Here is a 23,640-nt window from a genome sequence, read left to right on the forward strand (position 1 = left end):
CATGTTCATTTATTCTCTCACACAGAGATTGCTCTATCTGATGTGGACAACAGAGGGGCATTGTAAGCAGGTGATGGTATATATGATGTTGGTAGAGTTGCAGATGAATGGACCTTGAAGGATTTTTTTCCTTGTTATTAGGTCCATTAGTGATATAGGGACATTTGGGTCCACTGCAAGACCAGGTGCCTTGGTGAGGATGGGAGTTCATTAGTCTGTTGTTTGAGAGATGCCATTTGAGATTTGACAGGGGGGGAGGGGAAGTGGGGAGCTGTCTGTAAACCAGGGCAGGTTGGTGCCCCAGGACAGTGGTTCATCTAATCCAAAATCCTGTCTCTGCTGATGGCCAAATGAAGCTGTTTCAGGGGAAGTGCAAAAGGCACTATCTCCCAAATGTAATTTTTTGGAGTACAAAAATTATAATGCCCCCACCACCAAATGCTGAACATCTGTTAGTTTAGATGATGCTGAAACTTAAAGCGCTTTGTGTAAAGCACAAAGTTTCAGTGACATTGAGGTGCCTTTCTGTAACTTCTGTAAGGACCCCCAGAGTGTAAGACTATTTTTTTCTAAGGATTGCATACACATGGCATTTACCAAAAAGTGAGCGCATGTCTATTATCACAGCAAAAGTCTTTATTTACATAAGTAACTTGGTATGTATATCTACTTTTTCAATATACAAATAGCCATCAGTATAAGCAAATGCAGATTTTTGTGTGGGTATTAGTACGTGCATCTTACTTTGAAATCTTACAATGACAGCAGGAGACGGATAAGCGGGAACAGCAGAAACAGTGTGCTGTAGACCGAATCAAGAATCCAGAACCACCCACCCTACATGGAAACATGTGCCCTACCTGTAACAGAGCTTGTCAATCCTAAATTGGCCTTGACAGCCATCTTTCAACCCACAGATAAGGCCACCATGGAAGACAGTCAACCTTGACTGTGAGGGATTGCCAGTGATGATGGTATATGCATATGTTTTGTATATTGTCAACACACCAATTATTGCCTTCTTTAAGCCAGTATTCGAACACCTTTTTTCCTTTTTCAGTTGTTTCCATACAAGTCAATATAACTGTGTTAGACACATTTTACAGAACAGCAGAGAATTCCTGTTCCCCAGTAGACTGGGTGTTTGTGGAACTGGTCCGTTCACATCTATCAGCATAGAGAGAAGGACAATACTTAGAGCACTGAATTGAAATGTGCTTTCTGAAAAAGCTATTAAGGTATTTCCTAAATTTCTCTCCAGCAAAGGCATAGATCAAGGGGTTAATACAACAGTGGATCATTGCAATAGATTCTGTTACTTGGATTGCAACCAAAACCTGATTGCTGCTGTAACAGTTATCAAGAGAAACTGCCTTTGGAAAAATGTGTAGAAGAAGAACAATGCTGTATGGTGTCCAGAAGAGAAAATAAACAATCATTATGAGAAAAATAAGCTTGACTGCCTTGTGTTTTTTCTCATTCCTACATCTCAGTAGTGTCCTTATAATTTCGGTGTAGCAGAAGATCATAATGATCAAGGGAACAACAAGTCCCAGGAAGATCCTCTTTAAGGTTAAGAATTGATTCCATTGGCTCTGAGACTGATGTGAAAAATGAAGGCTGCAGGTCAAATCTTGAGAACCATAATATATTACCATTGGGAGAGAGGCCAATGCAGCAACAAACCAAACAGCAAAGCTAGTGAGGCTGCCATAGACAACAGTCCTGGCTTTCAAAGCAAACACTGCATGGACAATTGCTAGGTATCTATCTATTGTCAACAGTATTATAAAAAAGATTCCACTATAAAAGCCCAAGCAATAGATTCCTGAAAGAATTTTACACATTACATCTCCAAAAATCCAATTATGTGCTGCCTGGTATGCCCAGAATGGTAGAGAAAATACAAAAAGCAAATCAGAGATGGCCAAATTTAGCAGGTAGATATCAGTCATGTTTTTCAGTCTCTTGTATTTTATCAGGATCAGAACAACTAATGTATTGCCCACGAGGCCAAAAAGGAGCACCAAAGAATAAAGTGGTGGCAGAAACTGAGAACCAAACTTTTGGGCATCTTCATTTTTGCACGGTGAGTAATCCTCATAGTCAAACGTTGTTGTCATCAACTCTAGGTCTGGGTCAAAGGTAGAAATGTTCATCTTGCAGTGGCCTGAGAAAGCAGCAAGGGAATGTTACTTACAGGAAACTGGATAGTACCACAGCGAAAGAAGTAAAACACAGTGTTTTGTATAATCATGTGTTTCTCAGAGAGATTTAAATATGCTGTGCATGCTAAATTTTGCTGTAGGAAACAGTATAACACAGCCGCTGTCAAGATACAAATGAAGACTGCAGATCACCTAGAAAGTCAGCCTGCTACGTTCAACTTGCGCTAAATTTTGGTTTCCACAGGTAACATTTAGGATTCACAGCCTTCATCTTTGGTAAAAATCATAGTATTGCTAGCCTTGGACACTTTCAAGGGGTCTGTGCCAAATTACAGAAGTGCAGCTAAAGCAGAAGAACTCAAAGTCTATTTTTAGTGACTGAAGAGTAGGGGTGCAATTTTTTGGCCAATACTGATGGCTGATTATTAACTAGCCATATCGGCTGATATCGATCCAATAGCTGATATGCAGCCCAGCAGCTTGGAGACCAGTGTCAGGCTATGTCTGTGAGGGAGAAAGGGGCACAGGGAAGAGAAGGAGTGTGGGGGACCAGATGGAGGCCATCACGGTGATGGAGGGAGTGGGGCTGGGGCAGGGGCAGAGGAAAGGGCAGGCACTGCCCAGCTAGGGCAGGCAGGGGCAGGGCAGGCAGCAGCAGCATTGGGAGTGGTGGCTATGGGGGAGGCTACGGCAAATTTTGGGTTGGCCATAGCCCACCTGGTAGCCCCAGTGCTGCCACCACCCACCCTGCCCCACCTTGCCCTCATCCTCCCCAAGTGCAGCCCTAGCTGAGCGCCCCTGTCAGGTAAAGTCCAGCACAGCCCCTGGCTCCAAGCCTGCAGCAGGCAGCCCACCCTCACCCTGTGCACAATTCCCATACCTCACCAGGGGTGTGCGCAGTGATGGGGAGCGCCCCCCCCGCCCCCTGGACGAGCCACCCACAGCTCCGTCCCACACCCTGCCATGCCCCGGGTGGGCAGGGCCAGCACCAGCACCTATCCCTGCCCCAGCCCCACTCCCTCCCTCACCACCCCAACACATCCCTTCCCTTCCCCATGCCCCTTCCCTCTGACAGACTTATCGGCCAGATGCTGCTCTCCACACTGCTGGGCTGCATTCCTTGCTATGTGTATGCTGTGGCTGCATACATACACACAACATTTATTGGTGACATTATTGGCTACAATGGCCAAAAGAAGCCAATTGCCAATAATGTCAATTTTTCTTTTATGGTTGCTGATCCAATATGGACCAATATATCTGTTCACCTGTACTGAAGAGTTACCTTTTGCAGATATTATAATTAGTCTGTTCAGCATAGTAAAGAAAGCAATCACCATATCCAGCTAAATCAGTAGTGAGATCAAACCAAACAGAGCAAAAGGCTGAAAAGGAGTCATTACACAAAATAATAATCTATACCATATCAGAGCTGTCCAACCTCAGAATGGCCAGGGGCCACATGCTATATGGACCACAGGTTTCATGCTGCAGGGGCTACATGACACATGGGCTCCCTGCCACACTGGAAGGGTAAGTCCTCCCTTCCCTGCACCTTTTGAGCCCCTTCTGGGGCTCCCATGCAGGGTGGGCAAGCTCCCCCACCATATAGGTAGCATTTTCATCAGTCCCTTCTGACTAACTGCCCAGAGCCAGTTCTCTCCAACCAACACTACAGGTGACCCTCGCCATTAGTGGGGGATACGTCCTCATATCCCCCGCGAATGGTGAAATATGCAAATAAGGTACTGCATTCATGAACGCAGTGCCCCTGGTGGCAGGGGGGGAGGGGGAGCACGGCATACTCTAATACCAGGATATAAACAATACAGAAATGATAAGAGTAGGGCCTCTGTACACACTCCAGCCTCCCCTTAATGTGCTCCATGCCTCACAGGTGTTTCCTAGCCTAACAGCTGGCCTCATCATGTTTTCATGGCCTAACAGCCGGCCTTATCATGCTTTCATGGCCTAGCACCCAGCCTCATTATAACCTTAATACACACTGGGCTCCCAGCCCCATCTCTGGGCTTACCAGCCCTGTCCCTGGGCTCTAAGCCCCATCCCCAGGCTCCGAGCCCTGTCCCTGGGCTCCAAGCTTCTCCCTCTGGGCCTACAAGCCCCTCACACCAGGCTCTAAGCCCCTCACTATGGGACTAGGCTCCAAGCTCCATTCCCCCCTGGAGCCTAACTGCCAGTTCCCTAATGCAACCACAGGCTCCACTGCAAGACCGGGCACTGCCACAGGTTATTCCACTGACCTGGGCCCTGCCTTAGTGCTCACAGTGAGCCTGGGCTCCCCCTGTCCTGATCAAACTACCCACCAGGGATATGGGGGCTGGGGTTATCAGGTGCCCCTACCTGCCTTTCACGAGGGAGGTAACTGGCCCGGCATTTCTGGGGAGCTACCCCACCACAGGTAGCTCCATCTCCACTCAGAAGGGTGCAGTTTCAAGTCATACGCAGGACCAGGAGCTTCCTGCCACCCCCAGTAGCTCCTCCCTTTCATAGATTTTCATAGACATTCTGGCTGGAAGGGACCCCAAAGGATCATTGAGTCCAGCCCCCCGCCCCAAGAGTTCAAAGTGGGTGCCTGAACTACCTCCAGCAGCAGTCTAGTCCAAACCTTGGGGGCTCAGACAGTAAAGAAGTTCTTCCTTATGTCCAGCCTGAATCAGTCAGTGTACTGAGCAGCAGCTCAGGCAAATGCTGTTCCTTCGGCTTCTGACAGCAGACTACTGCCCCTGTTGTTCAGGGCATAGCCCTTACAGCTGAGTCCTGTTCCCCAATCAGGCAACATTGTCTGATTGAGATAACAGCCAGCTGCGGGCTGCCTGGTTGCTGCTCAGGCCCCTTGTAAGTAACAGAGCATTCTGTGCTCTGTTACATACAGGAATAACAAGAACAGTGGAGAGTGGCACTCTACAAAGACTACCCCAAGTTAAATAGGGTAGATATTTTAACTGATAACTAAAGAATACGATAACAATAGAAGCTGTGGGTAGAAATTCCATGTCTAAATCAGAAAAGTGTACTGACCACCAGATCAGGATGGCAACAGTGAGCTAGAAAGGCTAAGGGAATTGATACAAAAGCATAGAATAATAAAAATGGGAGAGGCAGGGGGAGGCTTGTAGTGACCCAGACTGGTAGGTAGGGGGTGCTAGAGCACATCTCCCAGACTGCCAGCCCAGCCAAGTGTCCCCAGCTGGCTCTCTAGTACATGCTTCCAACCTCCTGCTGTCCCTCTACAGAGGGTTGAGGAAGCCCCCTGTCCAGGTGCTGGCCAATCTCAGGGCAGCCTCCCCCTCTGGGGGTTTCCCCCAGCCTGGGTTCCCCAGCCCAGGCAGCCCTGGAGAGCCAAGAGGAATTTACCCCTCCCCCTTGCTTCAGCAGCTGCCACGGGAGGGAAGAGCTGGGTCCCTGCCCATGCAGCCCAGCAAGGGGGCACCAGGGAGCCCCCACCTTGGGTGGCTTCCACCCCCCCCAGCCATAGGCAACACATAGGAGGCACGCCTGAAGAGGCACGCGTCATTCATGCTCCCAGCCCAGGGTCTCCCAGCCTGAGGCAGCCTCAGGGACTGCCGAACCCCAGAGTTGCTTGCCCTAGCTGCTGCGAGTCTCAGGGACAGCCCGAGGCAGCTTCAGGGAACGCAGGGAACTTCTGGTTCTCTGCAACTCATTTTGCTTCAGACTCACAGCAGCTCTGGCAAAACTGGCTCCAGAAGAGTTGGAGAATTTCCCTCCACTTCCTGAGGGTGCCTGAGACTCTCAGGGGTTTTCGGGAGGGAAGAATTCCCCTCAGCTCCCTGGGGCTGCCTGGGGTTGGGGGACCCTGGGCTGGGGTGGGGGGAAGTCCGCAAGGCAGGGGCTCCTTGGTGCCCTCATGCTGGGCTGCATGGGCAGGCACCCGGCCCAAAGGACTTCTCCCTCCCTCCTGTGCTGGAAAGGGCTGCTGAAGGTCAAAAAGCCCCCACCATAGTGGCTTTCACTCCCCTCCCCTCATGTGCTGTGTAGACCCGGGCTTGGGGAGTCTGGGGGTGTGTTCCCCTGCCCTACCTGCCATCCCTATGGGCTGAGGGACACAGGAAGGAAGCAGGTTAAGAAGCAGAGGGGCATAACGCAGGGTTGCAAAGCAGGGTTGCAGGATCATGAGTTAAAGCAGGGTTGGGGGACTGAGTTAACTCGAACCAGGAAGGGGTCTGGGACAGAAGTTCCATAAACTGGTTTGACCTCAGTCAGTGAAGTCTGATACTGCATCCAACCAGTTTTATCTTAAACCAGTTGGGGCCATTTAGAAAGTGGTTTATGTGCACTGAACATCTGTTTTGTTACAGGTTTAAACCAGTTTCCAATTACTTAAACCAGTTTATGTGCAACTTCTGTCCCTAGCCTATAAATGACTTCTTTCTGGGTCAGCCCTGGAACCTACAAGAACCTTCTTAAAATGTAGTCCTAAATTGTGCACAGGATTTGATACCTAGAATTACAGAAGAGTCACTCTATAATAGTGACCACAATATAAATAGGTCTGACATCTGTGTAGGAGGGGAGAAAATAAAAAATAAAGAAGTCTTTCATAGTAACTTTTGCCTTTAAAAAAGGGGAACTATAAAAAATGAGGAAACTAGTTAGAAAGAGGTTTAAGTGGGGGACCAAAGAAGGCTGAAAGTCTGCAAGCATCATGGGAACTGAAGAACCTCTTATTAGAAACAGAGTAAATGTGTGCCACAAATAAATAATAAAACCGAAAACAAGCCATAAAGAAGCCAGCACGGCTAAATGGCAGAATAAAGGAGGCTATGAAAGGGAACAGCACCGCCCAGCGCCCCCCCCCCCCCCCCCCCCCCCCCAACGGCACGCGCACCAAAAAACTGTTCATTTAAAAGATAGAAGTCAAATGAAGAAAATGAAAAAGCGCATAAAAAAGTCAAATGTAAAACTGTTTTTTACCATTTTGACCATTTGAAGAGAAACTTGCTAGAAACAAGTTATAGTATAACTTAATAATTAAAATTACAGTGTCTTTACTATGGTAGATGTTGGGGAGATTCCTTCACCAGAGCTATTCCTCCAAAGGACAAGTCAGCAGAATCAAGGTATCATTAGGTAAGGTTTAGGGGAGATTGATAAACTAAACAGTACCAAATAACTGGGACCTGATAGTATTCATCCCAGAAACCTGAAAGAGCTCAAGTCCAAAATGGCAGAGCTACTAATTAGGCTAGTATGCACCCTATCACTAAAAACAGCATTGGTATTGGAGGACTGGAGGGCTGCCAATATAACTCCAATTTTTAAAATGGGCTCCAGAGGGGAGAAAGGGAACTACAGGCCAGTGAGTCAAACTTAGTTCTTGCCAAACTGATATAAAAATAATTAAAAAAATAAAAAGAATCATCCAGCACATGGATAAATCGGGCTTGTTGAGCAGAAATCAGCATGACATTTCTAAAGGTTGGACATTTCAACAATATCTTATATTTCTTTGAGGATGTCAACAAGATTGTGGATTAGGGCCACCCAGTTGATTTAATATACCTGGACATCCAAAAAGCCTTCAACACAGTCACATTTCAAAGACTCTTAATAAATTGGGTTGTAATGTGATTAGAGGGCAGGTCCATTTGCGAATCAGAAATTGACTTAAGGGTGTCACAGGCCAGCTGGGCACTGTGAGTGTATCAATTTTATCACAGGTCAACTGGGCTGTTTGATTCAGTTTCGGATTGAGGAGGCAAAGCTGGGAGTGGAATAAAGGCAAATTTATTATAGCTTACACACACACAACAGTTAACAGAAAGATAAATGCGATAAGCAGATAAGGCAGTATAAAAGAGCTAATAGTAAATAATAACAACAGATAATAATAATAGATAGATCAATCTGTCACAGGCCAACTGGGCACTGCGAGGGTATTAGCCACACTGGGCTGTTCAAAACAACAAGTAGACAGACATGGGTTGGCAACTTATCAATAGTCCCTCAATGCCAGGTGCGTGCCAAGTGATTCCAGTGAAGTCAGGCGTCCCTGATGATCGACGCTGTCAGAGGGATTACCGGGGAAGGTCCCTTGCTCAGGATCCGATCCTCACTCACACCGGGAGTCTGGGGTCCGGGCGTAGGACAGAAATGACTGTTCTGTTCCCTCCTTCCCACTGGTTACCTGATGCATGTGTTTTTTATACCTAGCCTTAAATTAATCTGTTGGCCTCAGGGCCACTCACAATGTTGCCCTATAGCTGTTACCCTATGGGACTGAAAGGTGTTAAAATTATCATAAAACCCAGACTCAGGTTTATCCAATAAGCAAATTATGATGCAGCACCTTTAGGTTTGAAATTGACATCGCTCCGCCTAAATCCCAACCCCTTTTAGGCTTCAATTGAATATGCTTTCTTGGAATATGCTTTCCTGGAATGTGTTTGGGCGTGCCTACCAGTTAGATCCAGTTTTTATTGCTAAGGCTGAACCCTGAGCAAAAAACTGGTAGGCCAGCTAATCTCACAGCTACAGCTTTGCCTCTGGGGCCCAGTCAGTTCCATGAACAGTTAATTTATCATTTTGGTTAAACTTATGACAGACAAGTTACATTTGCAGTTTACAAACTTACAAGCTTATATTAACTAATATTACGTATTTAGGCAAAATACCAAATGCCTCCAAGAAGCACACATTATTGCTTATTAATCCATCTGGTTCTGGCTGTCACATAAGGGTAAGAAAACAAAGAATGGATGTAAATAGTCAGTTTTCAAAAGGAAAAACAATAAACATGGATCTGTGTTATGACTGGTGCCATTTAATATATTCATAAATGATCTGTAAGGCAGGGTACAGAGAAAGGCAACAAGGATGAATAGGGGCATGGTAGTGCTTCTATATGTGGAGAGATTACATAGGGTAGGATTTTTCAGCTTAGAAAAAGGAGATGCTTGAGGTCTACAAAAAATTACATGGTGCAGAGAAAGTAAATAGATTTATTATTTACAGTCTCTCAAAATACTAGAACTAGAAGACATAAAATGAAGTAGTAGATTTAAAACTAAGAGGAGGAAGGTCTTTTCACAAAGCATGTAATTAACTTGTGGAACTCACTACCACAAAGTATTGGTGGAAGCCGGTAGCTTAACCCAGTCCAAAAAAGGTTTGGACAAATTCTTGGAGGAAAGGTCCATCAGTAGATACTGAACATGATAGATAAGAGTGCAGCCTTTGAATCAGACTTTTTTAAACCACTGAATGCTGAAAGCTGCAAAGGCAGTGGGGCAGGGGATGAAAGATTCTGGGCATGGCCTGTTCACCCCCCCCAGCATCCACTCTGCTGCTGTGTGAAACATGTTACTGGGGTAGATAGACCCATAGTCTGACCCAGTAGTGGCATTTCTTATGTTTTCTGAGAATAGTTTATTAAAATAAGCCATATACAAATATAGAGTGTACGCTGGAGGGAAACTTGGAGAACATAGCAAATTCAAGAAGACCTGCTGCCAGTCCTGCCACCCTCCACCACTTCTCTTCTATGTCTCCCCACCCTAGATGATCTCTAGCTGAGAACATATATTGCACTGTCACAGGTAGCCAGATAGTCACTTGGATAAGTGTTTATTCTTGGTCTTCTGGGTATAAACAATAAAAACACTGTAGACCTGCCTCTTGTCTGTTTTTTTTAGTAGCCAACCTACCAAGACACCTGTATCCCAGGTAACATAAACGACAACCTGGGTGGCTGCTGTGTGGTAGGAGGTTATTTGCACCTGTCTGCCACTTTGGTTAAGCAATGCCACAACCTGAGTTTTGGCCCCACAGGGAAAGGAGTCAGTACACTGATTGGGGTGAAAGTAAAATGCTATCTGCTAGAAGGAATGGAGGGCCATTGGGAAGAGTACTCATTAAAGGAATACTAACTATACTTTAATTATTTGACTACATTTTCAGAAGACATCCTAATTATAGGGGAACTATAGAAGGCCTCTAGACTTGTCTTTGTAAAAGCCAAATAGTTTCAAATGTATGGTAGCAGAATTAGGGTTTATCCAGGATACTAGTAGCGAGAGAGAGAGGCTGCAAGCTTAATAAAATATAGAGAGTGTCTTGCAGACTGACTAAGAAAAAGCAGGAAGCGTACTTTATTGGGGCCAACACTGGAAGCAAAACCACTAACAGCTTTACCCCATCTGTAGCTAAGACATTTAAGGAAAAAAGGTGGCTCTCCGTAAAAAACTATATATGGTATCAAATGGAGCATTTGCATACGGACCATTCCTCAAGGAAAGTGCCCCAGTGGCAGCAGCAGGTGGGTTCCTCTTCCTCCCCTCTACTCAGTCCCTCCTCTACCCCCAAGTGTTCCGCGCAGGCCTGGGAACCGGACTAGGGAGAGGGAACTGGCCCACTGCTGCTGCCGTTCTCATTATCACTTGCTCAGCCTGGCTCTCCATGCAACCGAGCTAGAGCGGGGCAGGAGGGGCTCTGGATCTTACCCCAACATGGGACAGCAAGCAACAGCAGGAGATTCAATGATGGGTACAGGAGGGAGGGAATGAGCAAGGAGGAAACATGCTGCTGAGCATGGAGGGGAAAGGAGAGGCTGCCAAGAGCAGGTACAGGATAGGGTTCTTATCTGATTCTGGGATATTTTTTAAGCTCCTGGCTGCTGTTCCCGTGGTGTGGTCTGCCCATCCTGGTGAGGTGGGGGCAAGCTAGGAGCTGGGGTGGAGCCACCCCTGCAATGCAGGTTGCTGCTCTTGCACCTTCCTTTACAAAATTCTGGACCCTATCATGCATACAGGGAAATTATTGGCTTTTCCCCCTAAAAATTAGCTTGCTTTAAATTAACTGCTTCTGTTTATCTAATTGTTTTGTTTTTCTCAACACCTTGTTAAAGTATATGAGGAAAGCGATCATGCATACACCGCTACTTATAAGTGCTGTGGGAGAATGAAGATCAGGCCAAAATGTCTAGTGATTGTAGGGCTTCAGTATTTGAGGGAACAATTCCAGACTCCTTAATGTAAGGAGGCCTAGTATGCAGAAAGCTCTATGTACCAGCTCTCTAAAACAACGGTTCCACAGTACAGATGGCAACAGGGTGTGGTTTGGTTGGTAAAGGAAGTGCCTATGGCTCATACAGATGTGCTGAACTTAAAAAAAAAATCTGGAGCAGTCTTTCAGAAAAGAAGCTTCTCCGAAAAGTAACCTGGTCCCTAAAACTTAACCTGTTCCCTTCATAACTTACATTTCTATGTACAAGTATACATTCCTACAAGCATAGGAATCAGAGGCACCAGTAGGATTCAAGAACACTGCTAAGGAGAGCAAACTCCAGCCACTCCTATGATCATGACCTACTTTCCTGAAAGGCCCTGCTTCCTCCTTGTCACTGAGGTTCTTCTTGCCATTCCATCCATATGAGTCTCTCTTGCTCTTATTGTTTTCTCCTGAGATTTTCTCCCAGGTCTTTCCTGCTGCTTGTCTTCTTCCTTCAAATTTAAGTGCTTAACTCTTGGTCTCTCCCTCTCTCTCCCTGGCTCCAGTAAAATTTTCCCAGTAGCTCAACTCTATTCCACTAGCCTACCTGTTTCTTCAGACTGTCTCTCCACATAAGCAGTCATGTCTCTGTTTGCAGTTGGCATGAGTATGCATCAGATACTGATAACCACCTTTTGGCATTTACTAATGTTAAACGAAACATTCCTACATGCACTGTATTTTGCTGTTCTAGGAAACACCCTAGTTAAGTAGCTGGAACATTTGACCACAAGTTGAAAGATCTGGGGCATCTGACTTTGCTGCCTAACAAGTGATTTAATCTCTCAGTGCCTAGGCTTCCTTATCATTTAAAGAGCAGTGTGTCATCCTGTATCATCTGTTGGTGCAAAGCATTTCATTAGGAGACAAATGTAGCTATGTACAGAGGATGGCTTTATCCTCTGCACGTATCACTGTGAATGCAGCCTAGGATTCCTTTCCAGAAATCTGCAGTTAGTCTATCAAAAAAAAGAAAGAGAAATTCCCCCCACACTAAAAAACAAACCAGGAAGAACAGGCTTACAGTCTTTATTGTTCTTGAGTCAAAAGCTGGCCATGTATTTAGCTTACAAATAAATCAGCCAAGTTAGATGTCATTGTTTCACAGGAAGTTTCGGATCACAATTATACTTTTTTAAAGTGCCAAATTTATTTAAAATGAACTGCAGTCAGAGTTCCTATTCATGGTGCCATATAGTTGCTAAACAGCATAAAATGAAGATCAAAGCTAAATTACACAGGGCATTCCTATGGAGAGATGTATTACACGTAAACAGGTTCCATCCTCCAGTCTTTAAATTACAACACCAATATTTCTACTTTAGCAAAACAGATTCTCCTCTCTTCATGATAGAAAGGGGTTTATATTTTGATATTTGATGGCAAATTTCCATCACAATATATACTGATTGGGGAATATCACCCACTTTGCTCCACACTTAGCTCTGCAGGGTATATCATGTCATCGTCACTAGACCAGCATTTGCTTACATTAATTAGAATTTTGCCACAATTTAGTATCAATTTCTTATAGTAAAATCTTTCGTATTTGATCTGACAGCAAGAGACAGCTAATTCCATTACATATTGTGCAACACAATGTCTAGAAATCTGCTCATTGCTTACCTTGTTTTTCTCCTGAACACTAGTAGTGGTTATGTCCTTTTAAAATAGCTTATTCCGTTCCACTCTGTCTGTGTTTTCTCAATGGTTATTTTTAAAGGTGAATCGAATCCACTGAAAAATGATTTAGCAGATAATTTTCAGGTCAGGATATCTGTAAACAACCCATCAATTTATAAACACAAAAAAACCCAGATGAAAAACAACTTACCCAATGTTTCGTGGATGCAACTTATGCCTTATACAGCTACAGTGTATAAATCACTTTAGCACATAAGAAAGCAGGTCAGATAACACCTCTTCCTGTGTGAAAATGTGCAAGACAAGCTTGCAGAATTCTAGTGAGAATTCAAATGTCTCGGTAAAAAAAATCAAGAAAATTAAGTTCTTCTTTTCTATAAATGGACATTCAGACCGCTTGGTAAAATTCACTAAAGCACAGATGTGCAAAGAGATTTTGAAATCTGTAGAAGACCTTTGTGGTGGCTGGACTGAAGATTTCACAATCCAAGAGTACAATTATAGAAACCTTTAGGGGTTTTTTTTGGTTTTTGTCGTTATCTGTATATCCCATTCAACTAATTCTCTTTAAAAACAACATTTTTGTATGGGAATTTAAATGTCCATTCTTTAGCCTTTTCTATTAATCAGTCACTTAGCAACAGGTGAAGATGTGTGGTTGGTGCCGTTGTACAACAACTGTAACATTTGATCTTGACAGTTACAGTGCTGCCTGCCTCATTATTTTGAGTGCACTATGGTAGATCTCAGTCAGTGCCGTAGCAAAGTGGGGCCACCGCGCTACATGCCAAATTGAAGGGGCTCCAATAGGCACTGCCCAGCCAGCCAGGACAGAGCCGCGAGCAACTCATTTGTGGGGGCATGGGGCAGGAGCGGCTCCTACTGCTGCATGCACTCCCGGGCAAGCATGGTGGGGAGAGAGGCATGTGCCCCCCGGATCTGTGCATGGGGCGAGGGTGGGCTGCCGCTGTGGGCTTTTCCCCCGGTGCCAAACTTCATTGCTACGGCACTGATCAGTCAATTTAGTTGATTCTGTCACTCGGACCAGATCCTGGACAGGAGGACTGTTTAGGCATCCACACTTGATCCCCTTCATGAGCCTAGGACCAGGGATATCTAGTCACCCAAAATAAATTAAACGTAGCATTAATTTTGTGGGAACAAAGGTTTAGGAGAAATACTGGTAAGTGGGGTTGGCAAGTACAAAGAGGTGTCTCGTATTTAGACGTGAGTGGCAATTAAGAGGTGTGGTTGGGATTGACAGGAAGGTTTGTTTATTTGGGGGTTTGGGCAGGGAAGCAGTGGTTGGGCAGGAAGTTATAATTTTTGGGTTCCTGGGTGTTGTGTTGGGAATCCTGTCTGTGGGCTGTTTGTTTGTTGTAAGGCCACTCTAAGCCTTTTGGACACAGCAGGATATAAATGTCAAAAATTACATAATTAAAAGATAAATAAATAAGATTCTTTTTAACCATGGTAGGTCTAGATGGATAGTGGGTGCCTATCTTTCTTATTCTCTGAGCCAAAATGGAATCTAGTAAAATCTGGGAAAGGTCTGGAACTCTTGTCTTTTTCACTAGTAGTCTTGAAAATAAGCTAATGAAACATTGTGTAGGTCACTGATTCTCAACCAGGGTGTCACGGTACCAGACAATGTTAATAGTGTTAAGTTTGCAAACATGATTCACAAAATAAACCAGGGATTTCAAATAGAAATCTATAATTGTGGGCTTTCTGAGTTCTTTGCAACAGAAAAGTTGTTGTTATTTTTCTGTAGTCAAACAAAAAAGAGTGGAAACTAAGGGCTGACATTTTCCAAAGGGTACCACGAGTCTATGCAATGGTGCCTTCAGTCTAAAAAGGTTGATGGCATAGGCTGTGTGTAGATGAAATGAGAGGCGTGTGCACACAACACTTTAAAGCAGACTAAATGCTTTTGCACCACTTTAATGGTGTTGGTGTTTATATGCCTTGGCAGCATATTACACGTTAATTTCAACCACTGTTGGAAATTTGGTGGCGTAATGCGCCTTAAATGACTTATGGTGCAGCAAACTAAAGCTCCTTCGAGGAGTTTTAGTTTGCTGCCCCTACCGGCCACAGAGTGAAGCACCGGACTCCTTGCAGCTCCACAGCTCTGCAGGAAGCCCTGCGGGCAGCCTGGCAGCAGCCTGGGAAAACAGGCTCTGCCGAAGAAAAGCAGCAAACCTGATCTTTCCCCTGCCCACCTCCCCCAGCCTGCTTGCCTGAGCTGTGTGGGGGACCAGTGCTTCCCTCCATGGCTGCATTGCCCCCTGGGACCACCCAAGCCATGTGCTGGCAGGCGGGTACTGCCTGGGGGCAGGCTGCCGCGGAGGGAAGCACCAACCCCCCTGCACCCCCTAACCCAGGGGTCGCTCCACCCACCAGCAGCGTACCCCCCCATCCCCACTGCCGAGGAAGGTAAGTCAGCAGGGTGTCTGCATGACACAGGGGTTCAAGCAGCCCTAAATTGAAGCGGTGTTTTTTAAAACCCACCACTTCAATTTAGGTCCCCCATTTTGTCTACACACACCCATAGCCTTTTTGGTAGGTTATAACTTTGTGCATTTGTTCCATTTCCAGCTGCAATCTCTCCCTTACACACTGGAGGGCAGCAGGGACTGAGCAGTGAACTCTATGAATCATCTCTGTTGTTGCTTAGATGACAGCTGCAGTGCTTATGTGGAGAAATCAGGAAAAACAAGTGGAAGCAACTGCCTACCTCAGGATTTTGCTGGTAAGGAGCAGAGAGAAATAGGCACTTTCTCCTCTCTGCATCTCCAACTTGTTCTCTTTTATCCTCAGCTTGTGAGGCGAGGAACAATTTGCAAGCTCGCTTAACTGAAAGAGCTTTATTTAACAGGCACTTTAAGTTAAAGGGTTACAATCATTAGAGTTACAATATATATTTACCTGAGATACTATATATATATATATATATATATATATATATATATATATAGCATCTTAAATGTTTTTTTTTTCAATCTGATCAGAACTCATTGTATTGTAGAAATTATCCAATCATTTTCTGATATTTATATGTTAAACTATTTTTTAGAAATAACTTGGTTCCGTGCATCAGAAACTCCTTCTGTACAGTTTGAGCAAGGTCCTGCTACTTACACTTGTATTGCAGGACATACTCTACCACCCCATAAGAGATTAAAGTGCTCTCACAAATACCACTACCCTTTCATGCAAGCCTAGAGTTAAGCTATTTCCTTTTATAAACACTAAATACTGGGGATCCCATCCAATTTTGCATCCAATCAACCATTTAAAACAACTATAAGAACATTTTTTCCTAAATAAGTGTAACTAATAAACGTTGCAAATTTGATAATTTTCCCTCTTCATAGAATCATAGGCTTGAAAGGGATCTTGAGGATCATCTGGTCCAAACTGCTGCATGAATGCAGAAATACTACGAAATCATATCTGAACAAAGCTTGAAGTGGACTGTTCCATTCCTTTGGTGTTCTAATAACAAATACTTTTTCCTAATATCCAATCTATATCTACTTTGCTTCAGTTTGAAGCCACAGTTTTATGTCCTGCCCCTGCAGCAGAGAACAAAAGTTGTTCTCCCTCTTCTTTATGGCAACCTTTCAGGTATTTAAAGACTGCTATCCCACTCCTTAGGCTGGGATACAAATTACACATACACGGGTTTAAGTGATCAGAAACAGATTTAAACCTGTAACAGAACAGAAGTTTGGTGCACTTAAACCACTTTCAAAATGGCCAATGCTGGTTTAAGATAAACCTGGTTGGATGCAGTATCCGAATAAACTAATTTAGGTCAAACTGGTTTATGGAACTTCTGTCTCAGATTCCTTCCCGGTTCAAGTTAACTCACAGTCCCCCAGTATCCCAGGATGTTTTGCAGCTCTGGGCTATGATGTCTGCTCCAGCAGAGCAGGGTCTGCCTTGCCCCTCTGTGCCCTGGCCAGAGCACTAGCACTCCTGGCTGATGAGGGAGTCAAGAGGAAAAAATTCACCCCTCTGGCCCAGCACAGGACCCCCCCCAGACATGTGCAGCCTAGCACAGAGGGGAAAGAGGGACTTGGCTCCTCCTCCAGGAGCCAGAAGTGGGGCTGGAGTCCCCCAGCTGTGCCCCTTCTTCAGTCTCCAGACTAGAGATGGAGGAGTGGGGTGTGGCTGGGGGACTCCAGCCCTGCTCCCAGCTCCTGGCTTTGGGGAGTGGAGCCAAGCCCTGGTACGGGCTTCCCTGTCACCTTCCCTCAGCTGGCCCAGAGACTGAGGAGGAAGGAATGGCTGTGAGACTCCAGCCCCGCTCCTGGCTCCCGGGGGCAGAGCCAGGACCTGGTGTAAGGTTTACCTCCACCCAGCTGGCTTCAAGACTGAGGAAGGTGTGTGGCTGGGGGACTCCAGCCCTGCTCTGGGCTCCAGGTGGACAGAAGAAAGGTACCCGTTCAGATTTCCTTCCCCATGCTCTATACTGGGATGCTCCTGGCTAGGGGTTCAGTGCTGGGCCAAAAGAGGGGTTTCTCTCCCATTCCACAGCCAGACCAGAGCCTGAGGTGGGATTGTGGCTGGGGGAATCACCTGGCTCCCTGCTCGCTGCAGTGGCCAGCAGGTTGGGAGGTGTGCTAGGATCTGGGTTTTCCATTCACTGTGGAAAAATATAGGAAATGGCAGGTTCCCCTTGCAGGCTGGCAGAGTTCCAGCCTGCAAGGAGCTGCAGGGAGAGGGATGCAAGGGGTGCCGCGTGCATGTGGCCAGGAATACAGCCCTAGGCAGCACAGCTACCCCAGCTGCCTGCAGGTAAGTCTATGGCAGGGAGATAGAGGCTTCCATGGTGAGGGAGGGAGTAGTGATGGGGTTGGGCCTGGGGGTGCTGCTCAGCCAAGGCGATGCATGGGGCCCAGGGCCAGGGTGGGGAGTGGAACAGAGCCACAGGTGGCTTGTCCAGGTGGCAGCAGAGGAAGAGGTTGGCACCCTGCCACTGTGTGCACTTCTGAGGAGGAGAGCGTGGGGAGGCATGTGCCCCCCAGATTTGTACTTGAGGTGAGGCCAGATGTGTTTTGCCTACTGAGGCTTTGTTGCTCCCTGCCCTGCTGCAGTCCCCCTGGGAGCCCTGCGCAGGCCATGCCACCATGGCAAGGCACCCCTTGCCTGCCCAGCAGCAGCAGGGGCAGCAACATGGAGTTGTGGCCCCCTGCTGCTGCTGGATGGGCACAGGCTGCCTTGCCATGGTGATATGGCCAGCACAGGACTCCCAGAGGGGAGAGCAGCAGAGCAGGGAGCTCTGAGCCTGCAGCAGGTAGCCTGCATCTGCCTCCATCCCTCCATAATCTCCACTTGGCTCTGCTCTAGCTGTGCTGCTGGGGAGGGGTCATTTTAGGCCCCTTCCCTGGCAAAAATAAAAGTTGGCACCTATGCAGGGCTTCTTTCCAGCCCTCTTGGTGAAAAGCAAGAATCCCTGTATGCCTCTCAATCTCTGATATCCTGGAGAGCGCTCATTGGCTGGCTGTCTCTCTCCTATCCCCTGAAGTGGGGTAGGGAGTAGGGCAGAGTACTGTGGGATGCTGGAGGACTGAATAACCCCTGTCATACTCTAAAGAACAGTGGTTCTCAAACTTTTTTAGACTCAGAGCACCCCCAATAGACTCGAGGCAACACTTTCTAGACTCAAGACACTCTTTGGAAAATGTCAGCTCTTACTTTTCACCTGATTTTTGTCTACAGAAAAATAATAGAGCAATTCTTCCATTGCAAAGAACTCAGAAAGACCATAACAGGTCAGACTGCTTTTAACACTAGGGATTCCTATTTGAAATATCTGAGTTTATCCTCTGAATCCTGTTTGCACACCTAACAGTGTGTGGTATGACATGGCACCCCTGAAAGAATCTCAAGGCACCCCAGGGTGCTGCAGTACCCTGGTTGAAATTCACTGCCATAGAATGCATGAATGCTACGGGTAGTGACTCAAAGATGTTCCTCATTTTTTTAGGATTATTTTTGAAGCACTTCAACAATTTTTAAGTGCTTTTTTGGTCATGAATGGCTGTATGCTTGCTTTTTGGTGTGCTTCATATGTTATTCATCTATCTATGGCCTGAGTCAGACTGTGAACAAAAATGGTCTCCTTTGTCTCATTGAAATGTTGCACTGTTAAGACTAGTGTGTAGCGTATTCTATTGTATATCATGTACTCTTCTTATATATCAATAATGGTTAATGTGCATTGAACACGGTTGGCTCTGGATTTAGGACCCAGATGTCTTGTTGGGGTGGGGGAGGGGGTTCCAACCCTCAGACCAACCATGACCTTTCCATTTGATAATAGGCAAATTTATTGATACACAGTAATAACAGAAAAGCAACAATACAAACAATCAGGCAATTCTATATATCTACCAATCCTAGGGCTGTTATCACATTTAAGATATATCTGGCCAGGATGCAGGCTTCGTTCTGAAGTCTCTCTTAGGTGTCAGATGTCAACATATCAGAAGCCTGGAGGTAGGATGCTGAGGTCCACCTGTCACCCCTCCATGGGGTGGATGAGTTGGGCTGGTGATGTGTCCTCTGCCCATGGTGGCCTCAGGGACCCTTTCCAGGAGATGGGGACCCCTCTCAGGGACCCTCTCCGGATGGAGGACAGGAGGAGGACCCTTTGTTACTCTCAACTCTCTGCTTCTGTATTTTCCTTCCCTCCTGATGACTTTCCATCCATGGCTGTTGCTGATTGGTTTCTCTGTGGTCGTCATACTGTCCATGTCCTGTTTTGTTAGTACGTTCCAAGCTCATCACATGCACACCCTTCCCAAAACAGGAATTTTAGGCCCCCCTCTTTGGCCTTATGAGCTGGTGCCACTCTATTTCATGTTATGGAATAATGTGGTGCATGCCCCCAATTTCTCAGATTATGTGTCCTTGTTTGTAAGCCTGTCTGCTTTTGAAGCCTGAGAAAACTGTGTGAGACCCAGGCTTTTAGAAATCAATTAACCTCTGCTGCCCATCCTGAACCATTCTAATGCATATTATATATATACACATACCTATAAGCCAATTCCCAAAAATCAAACCTTTAAATACCATTTTCAAGCTATCAAATATTGCCTTTAACTCACATGATTATAGGGCACAAACTCATTTGCTTTCATAAAAGTGGAGCTTGGTAGCACAAAATTGGAGAAGAGAAGGTCTGGATGTCAAGGATGTGTAGTACTCAGGTTTCTCACAGAGAAAAGAGGACAGATATATGGAGACTGGCAGAAGAAGTGGGGAGGCTTAGGAAGTTCAGGGCACTGAAATCATTACAACTTGGTCCAGTATCCTTCTCTATGGTTTTCAGTCTGTGACAAGTGGACTCAGCCATTAGGCCCCATTAAGTCCTAGTCCTACGTAGTGTTTGGGTTCGTCTACATGTTCCTTAATGTGCTGTAGTTATGGTGCATTAAGTTTAGTACCTGTAATAACAGGTACTAATATCTAGTAATAACCTACCTGTAATAACAGGTACCTGTAATAATATTACCTACCTGTAATAACAGGTACTAAACTTAATGTGCCATAATCAGCTCTACTGCGCATTAGAGCAAATGAATGCTTTTTGTGTGGCACTTAAAGTGCCATTGCATAATGGACTGAATTGGCACAATGTTTGCCAGCCATGCTAATGAGCAGTAGAATTAGTCCAATGAGCATTAACTATCTTGTGTAGACACACACTTTGGGTAGTTTTCAGCTTTCAAGTGTCTGACAATCTTTCTTGTGTTGTGTGTTGGTGCAGCTGGGCGATAATCCTGAACCCTCAAGCCAGTGCTGAGTTTGATGCCAATGCAGTACAGCTTTCACATACCAGGGCTAGCTTTAAAGTAGCTAGGTCAGGTATCAGTAGCAGCATACATGTAGCAGCACGAACTGGAGCATAAGGTGCAGAACCCCGCCAAAAAAATACACGGGGTAAATATATAGATGGCTGTGTTGGTCCCTGAGCTGCCAATACCAATGGTCGTAACGGGGCTGTAGTGTAGACATACCCTTTGCTGAATGACTGTGACTGAGAAACTATCTAAAACAAGGGTGGCCCGCATCCAGAGTCTGCCCTGCAGAGCCATGTTGTGTGGCTTATGGGGCTCACAAAGGGGCTAAGAATTGGAGGGCAGGGGCAAGCAAGAGCAAGGCTTGTCACCAAAATCTGAGGCAGGAAGCCACCATCACCACTTACCCTGCTGCTCACCCTGTCAATCTGTCTGGATCCAGCCTGTGAGCAACCCCACACTCGAGATCCAGCCCAGGACAGGGGCAGGATAAGTTTGACACCGCTGATCTAGGACTATCAACTTTATCTCACCTAAGTGATTGCAATTGAGGTATACCCTAGACCAGCTGTTCTTGGCCTTTTCTGTACCAGGACCCATTTGTAAACATTGATGGCCAGTCTCGACCCTGTGCCCTTCACTCCTGGAACTCTGCCAGCCTGCAAGGGAAAAGTCACAGTTTCATACATTTTTCTCTTTTAAAGAAGAATCCATTTTTAAAGTTTGTTCACAACCCTTTCATCTATTCTTGCAACCCACTTTTGGTCAGAACCCATGGGTTGAGAAACGCTGCCCTAGATTTCAAGAATCTTTCCTGGGCTGTGTGGAAAACATAATCTTGGCTAAATGCTAGTCTAAGCTTTTGTTTTTAAAACATGGAATACAAAATGAGAATTAAAAATCAAAACAGCTGACACAGGTCCCTCTATTAAAGACATGTGGCAATAGAGACTGAAGGAAATAGGGATAGTGGCCTGGAAAAGGAAGGGGCAGGGAAAGGGAGGAGAAAGAAGGACATAGAGAAATAGAGATACTTATCCATACTCAACTCCAAATATTTAGTATTTTATATATTTAAACTTTTAAGAGATGGGCTCTCCAGTTGACTAAGGAGGACAATCTCAATTGGTTGGACACTGAGGAAGAACACAACATCTGTGACTTGCAGTTTTCTGATCCCCCTTTTCACTAACATTGAGTTTAATGTGAGAGAGTAATTGAGTTCAATATAAACCATTACTGCACTTTACCAAAATCTGTGTGGCAGTACCTTAATTTGCCAAGGAGTATGTGTGTGTATGTGTAAGGACAGAGGGGTGGAACTGCTTAACCCTCTGCTTCTCGATTCCTGGGAGCTGGGTGCTCTGGGGCTGTTGGAGCTTTTGCAGCTGTTAAAGAGAACTTTCACAAGCCACTCATCAATTTACTGCAATGCCAGGGTTTGGTGCATCAGGCCAATTTGGGGGTGAAGGGGCCAGTAGGTTGTGGGGGCTGGGTGCTTGGAGGGGTTGCCCAAGTTGTCTGACTTAGTCTGCAATCTTAATAAGACTTCCCCTTGGGGGGGAGAGGGGAGGGAAGGTGGGAGGGTGCCTGGGCCTCTGCTTCTGGGTCTGCAGGAAGGTGGGTATTCTGGGGACCACCCAAAGTCTCCACCACCTTTAAACAACATTTCCCACCCCCCCAAGTCATTTATCAATATCATTCCATTTGTGGCAGTTGACCAGGCTTTGGGGCATTCCAGCTGACTTGAGGTGGAGAAGAGGGGTGGCTAGGCAGGCAAAGAGGGTACCCCTGCTTTGGGTTTCCAGTGTGCTAAGTGCTCTGGGAGGCTACCCAAGGTCTCCCCATCAATTGCCAGGAATAGAATAAAATTGAGCAATGGCTTAAGGACAAGCGATGTTTAAAAACCATAGAGACTTTTGGAGACCCCCTGGGAATGCAGAAGCAGGGTTACCCTCACTATCCACCTAGCTAACCCACCCCAGCCGAAATCTCCCTGAGATGCCACAAAGCTTGCTCAATTGCCACCAATGGAATTTAACTGATAAGTAGCTTGTTTAAAAGCTGAGGAGACTTTGAGCAGCCTTCTAGAGCACCCAGTAGCCCAGGAACCTAGAAACCCTCTACCTACTTAACCATCCTGCCCCCCTAAAGCCAAAGTGTGGCAGAGATGATGCCATGAAACAAAACTTGTTTGTTCATCGTTTTGTTCAAAACTTCATTGTTTCATCGTCCGTGGAGTGGACGATGCCGCTCCACGCAAGACAGAGACTGGGAGGAGAGGGAACACCAGGAGGAAGAAACGCCGGGTCCTAGTCATCGGGGACTCCCTCCTGCGAGGGCTGGAAGGTCCGATCTGCAGGCCCGACCCCATGTCACGGCAGGTCTGCGTCATGCCTGGGGCTCGGGTCAGGGACATCACGGAGAGGATCCCAGCCTGCATCCGGCCTGCAGACCGGTACCCCATGGTTGTCGTCCATGTGGGTACAAACGACGCGGCAAGAGGCAACCCTGACCGTATTATGAGGGACTTCGAGGCTCTGGGGACCAGGCTGAAGGAGACGGGGGCGCAGGTGGTTTTTTCCTCTCTCCTTCCGGTGAGGGGGCGGGGACAGAGGCATGGGACCTGCATTGGTGAGGTCAACCAGCGCTTACGCAGCTGGTGCCGCCGGGCAGGCCTTGGGTTCCTTGACAACGACCCATGCTTTCGGGAGGGGGGATTGCTGGGGCGGGATGGGCTTCATCTCTCCCCTAATGGCAAGCGTGTCTTCTCTTCCAGGTTGGCTGATCTCGTACGGCGAGCTTTAAACTAGACTCGCCGGGGGAGGGGGCTGCAGGAAGACGAGGAGACGCCATCAGGGCAAGGGGTGCAAAGGTAAGTAACAGGGGTCCTGATGGTCTGGCTAATCAGGGGGTGGGGGGGCACACAGTCTTGCAAGGCCTTAAATGCCTGTACACCAATGCTCGTAGCATGGGGAACAAAC

General features: G+C 46.3%; 1 protein-coding gene across 1 annotated transcript; it reads right to left on the bottom strand.

The window, feature by feature from the left end:
* Window positions 1-562: 562 nt before the first annotated feature.
* On the bottom strand, window positions 563-13,141 carry LOC102386741 (C-C chemokine receptor type 5). Its single transcript, XM_006020640.3, has 3 exons — window positions 13,030-13,141; window positions 12,822-12,932; window positions 563-2,170 (listed from the first exon to the last, which is right to left on the bottom strand). The coding sequence occupies exon 3, from the start codon at window positions 2,157-2,159 to the stop codon at window positions 1,101-1,103; it is 1,059 nt and encodes a 352-aa protein (XP_006020702.1). The 5' UTR covers window positions 2,160-2,170; window positions 12,822-12,932; window positions 13,030-13,141; the 3' UTR covers window positions 563-1,100.
* Window positions 13,142-23,640: the final 10,499 nt, after the last annotated feature.

This window comes from Alligator sinensis, unplaced genomic scaffold (assembly GCF_000455745.1).
Source record: "Alligator sinensis unplaced genomic scaffold, ASM45574v1 scaffold54_1, whole genome shotgun sequence".
NCBI lineage: Eukaryota > Metazoa > Chordata > Crocodylia > Alligatoridae > Alligator > Alligator sinensis.

Coding starts and splice junctions, on each gene's coding strand:
- LOC102386741 (XM_006020640.3), bottom strand. CDS start 2,159: ATGAACATTTCTACCTTTGACCCAGACCTAGAGTTGATGACAACAACG.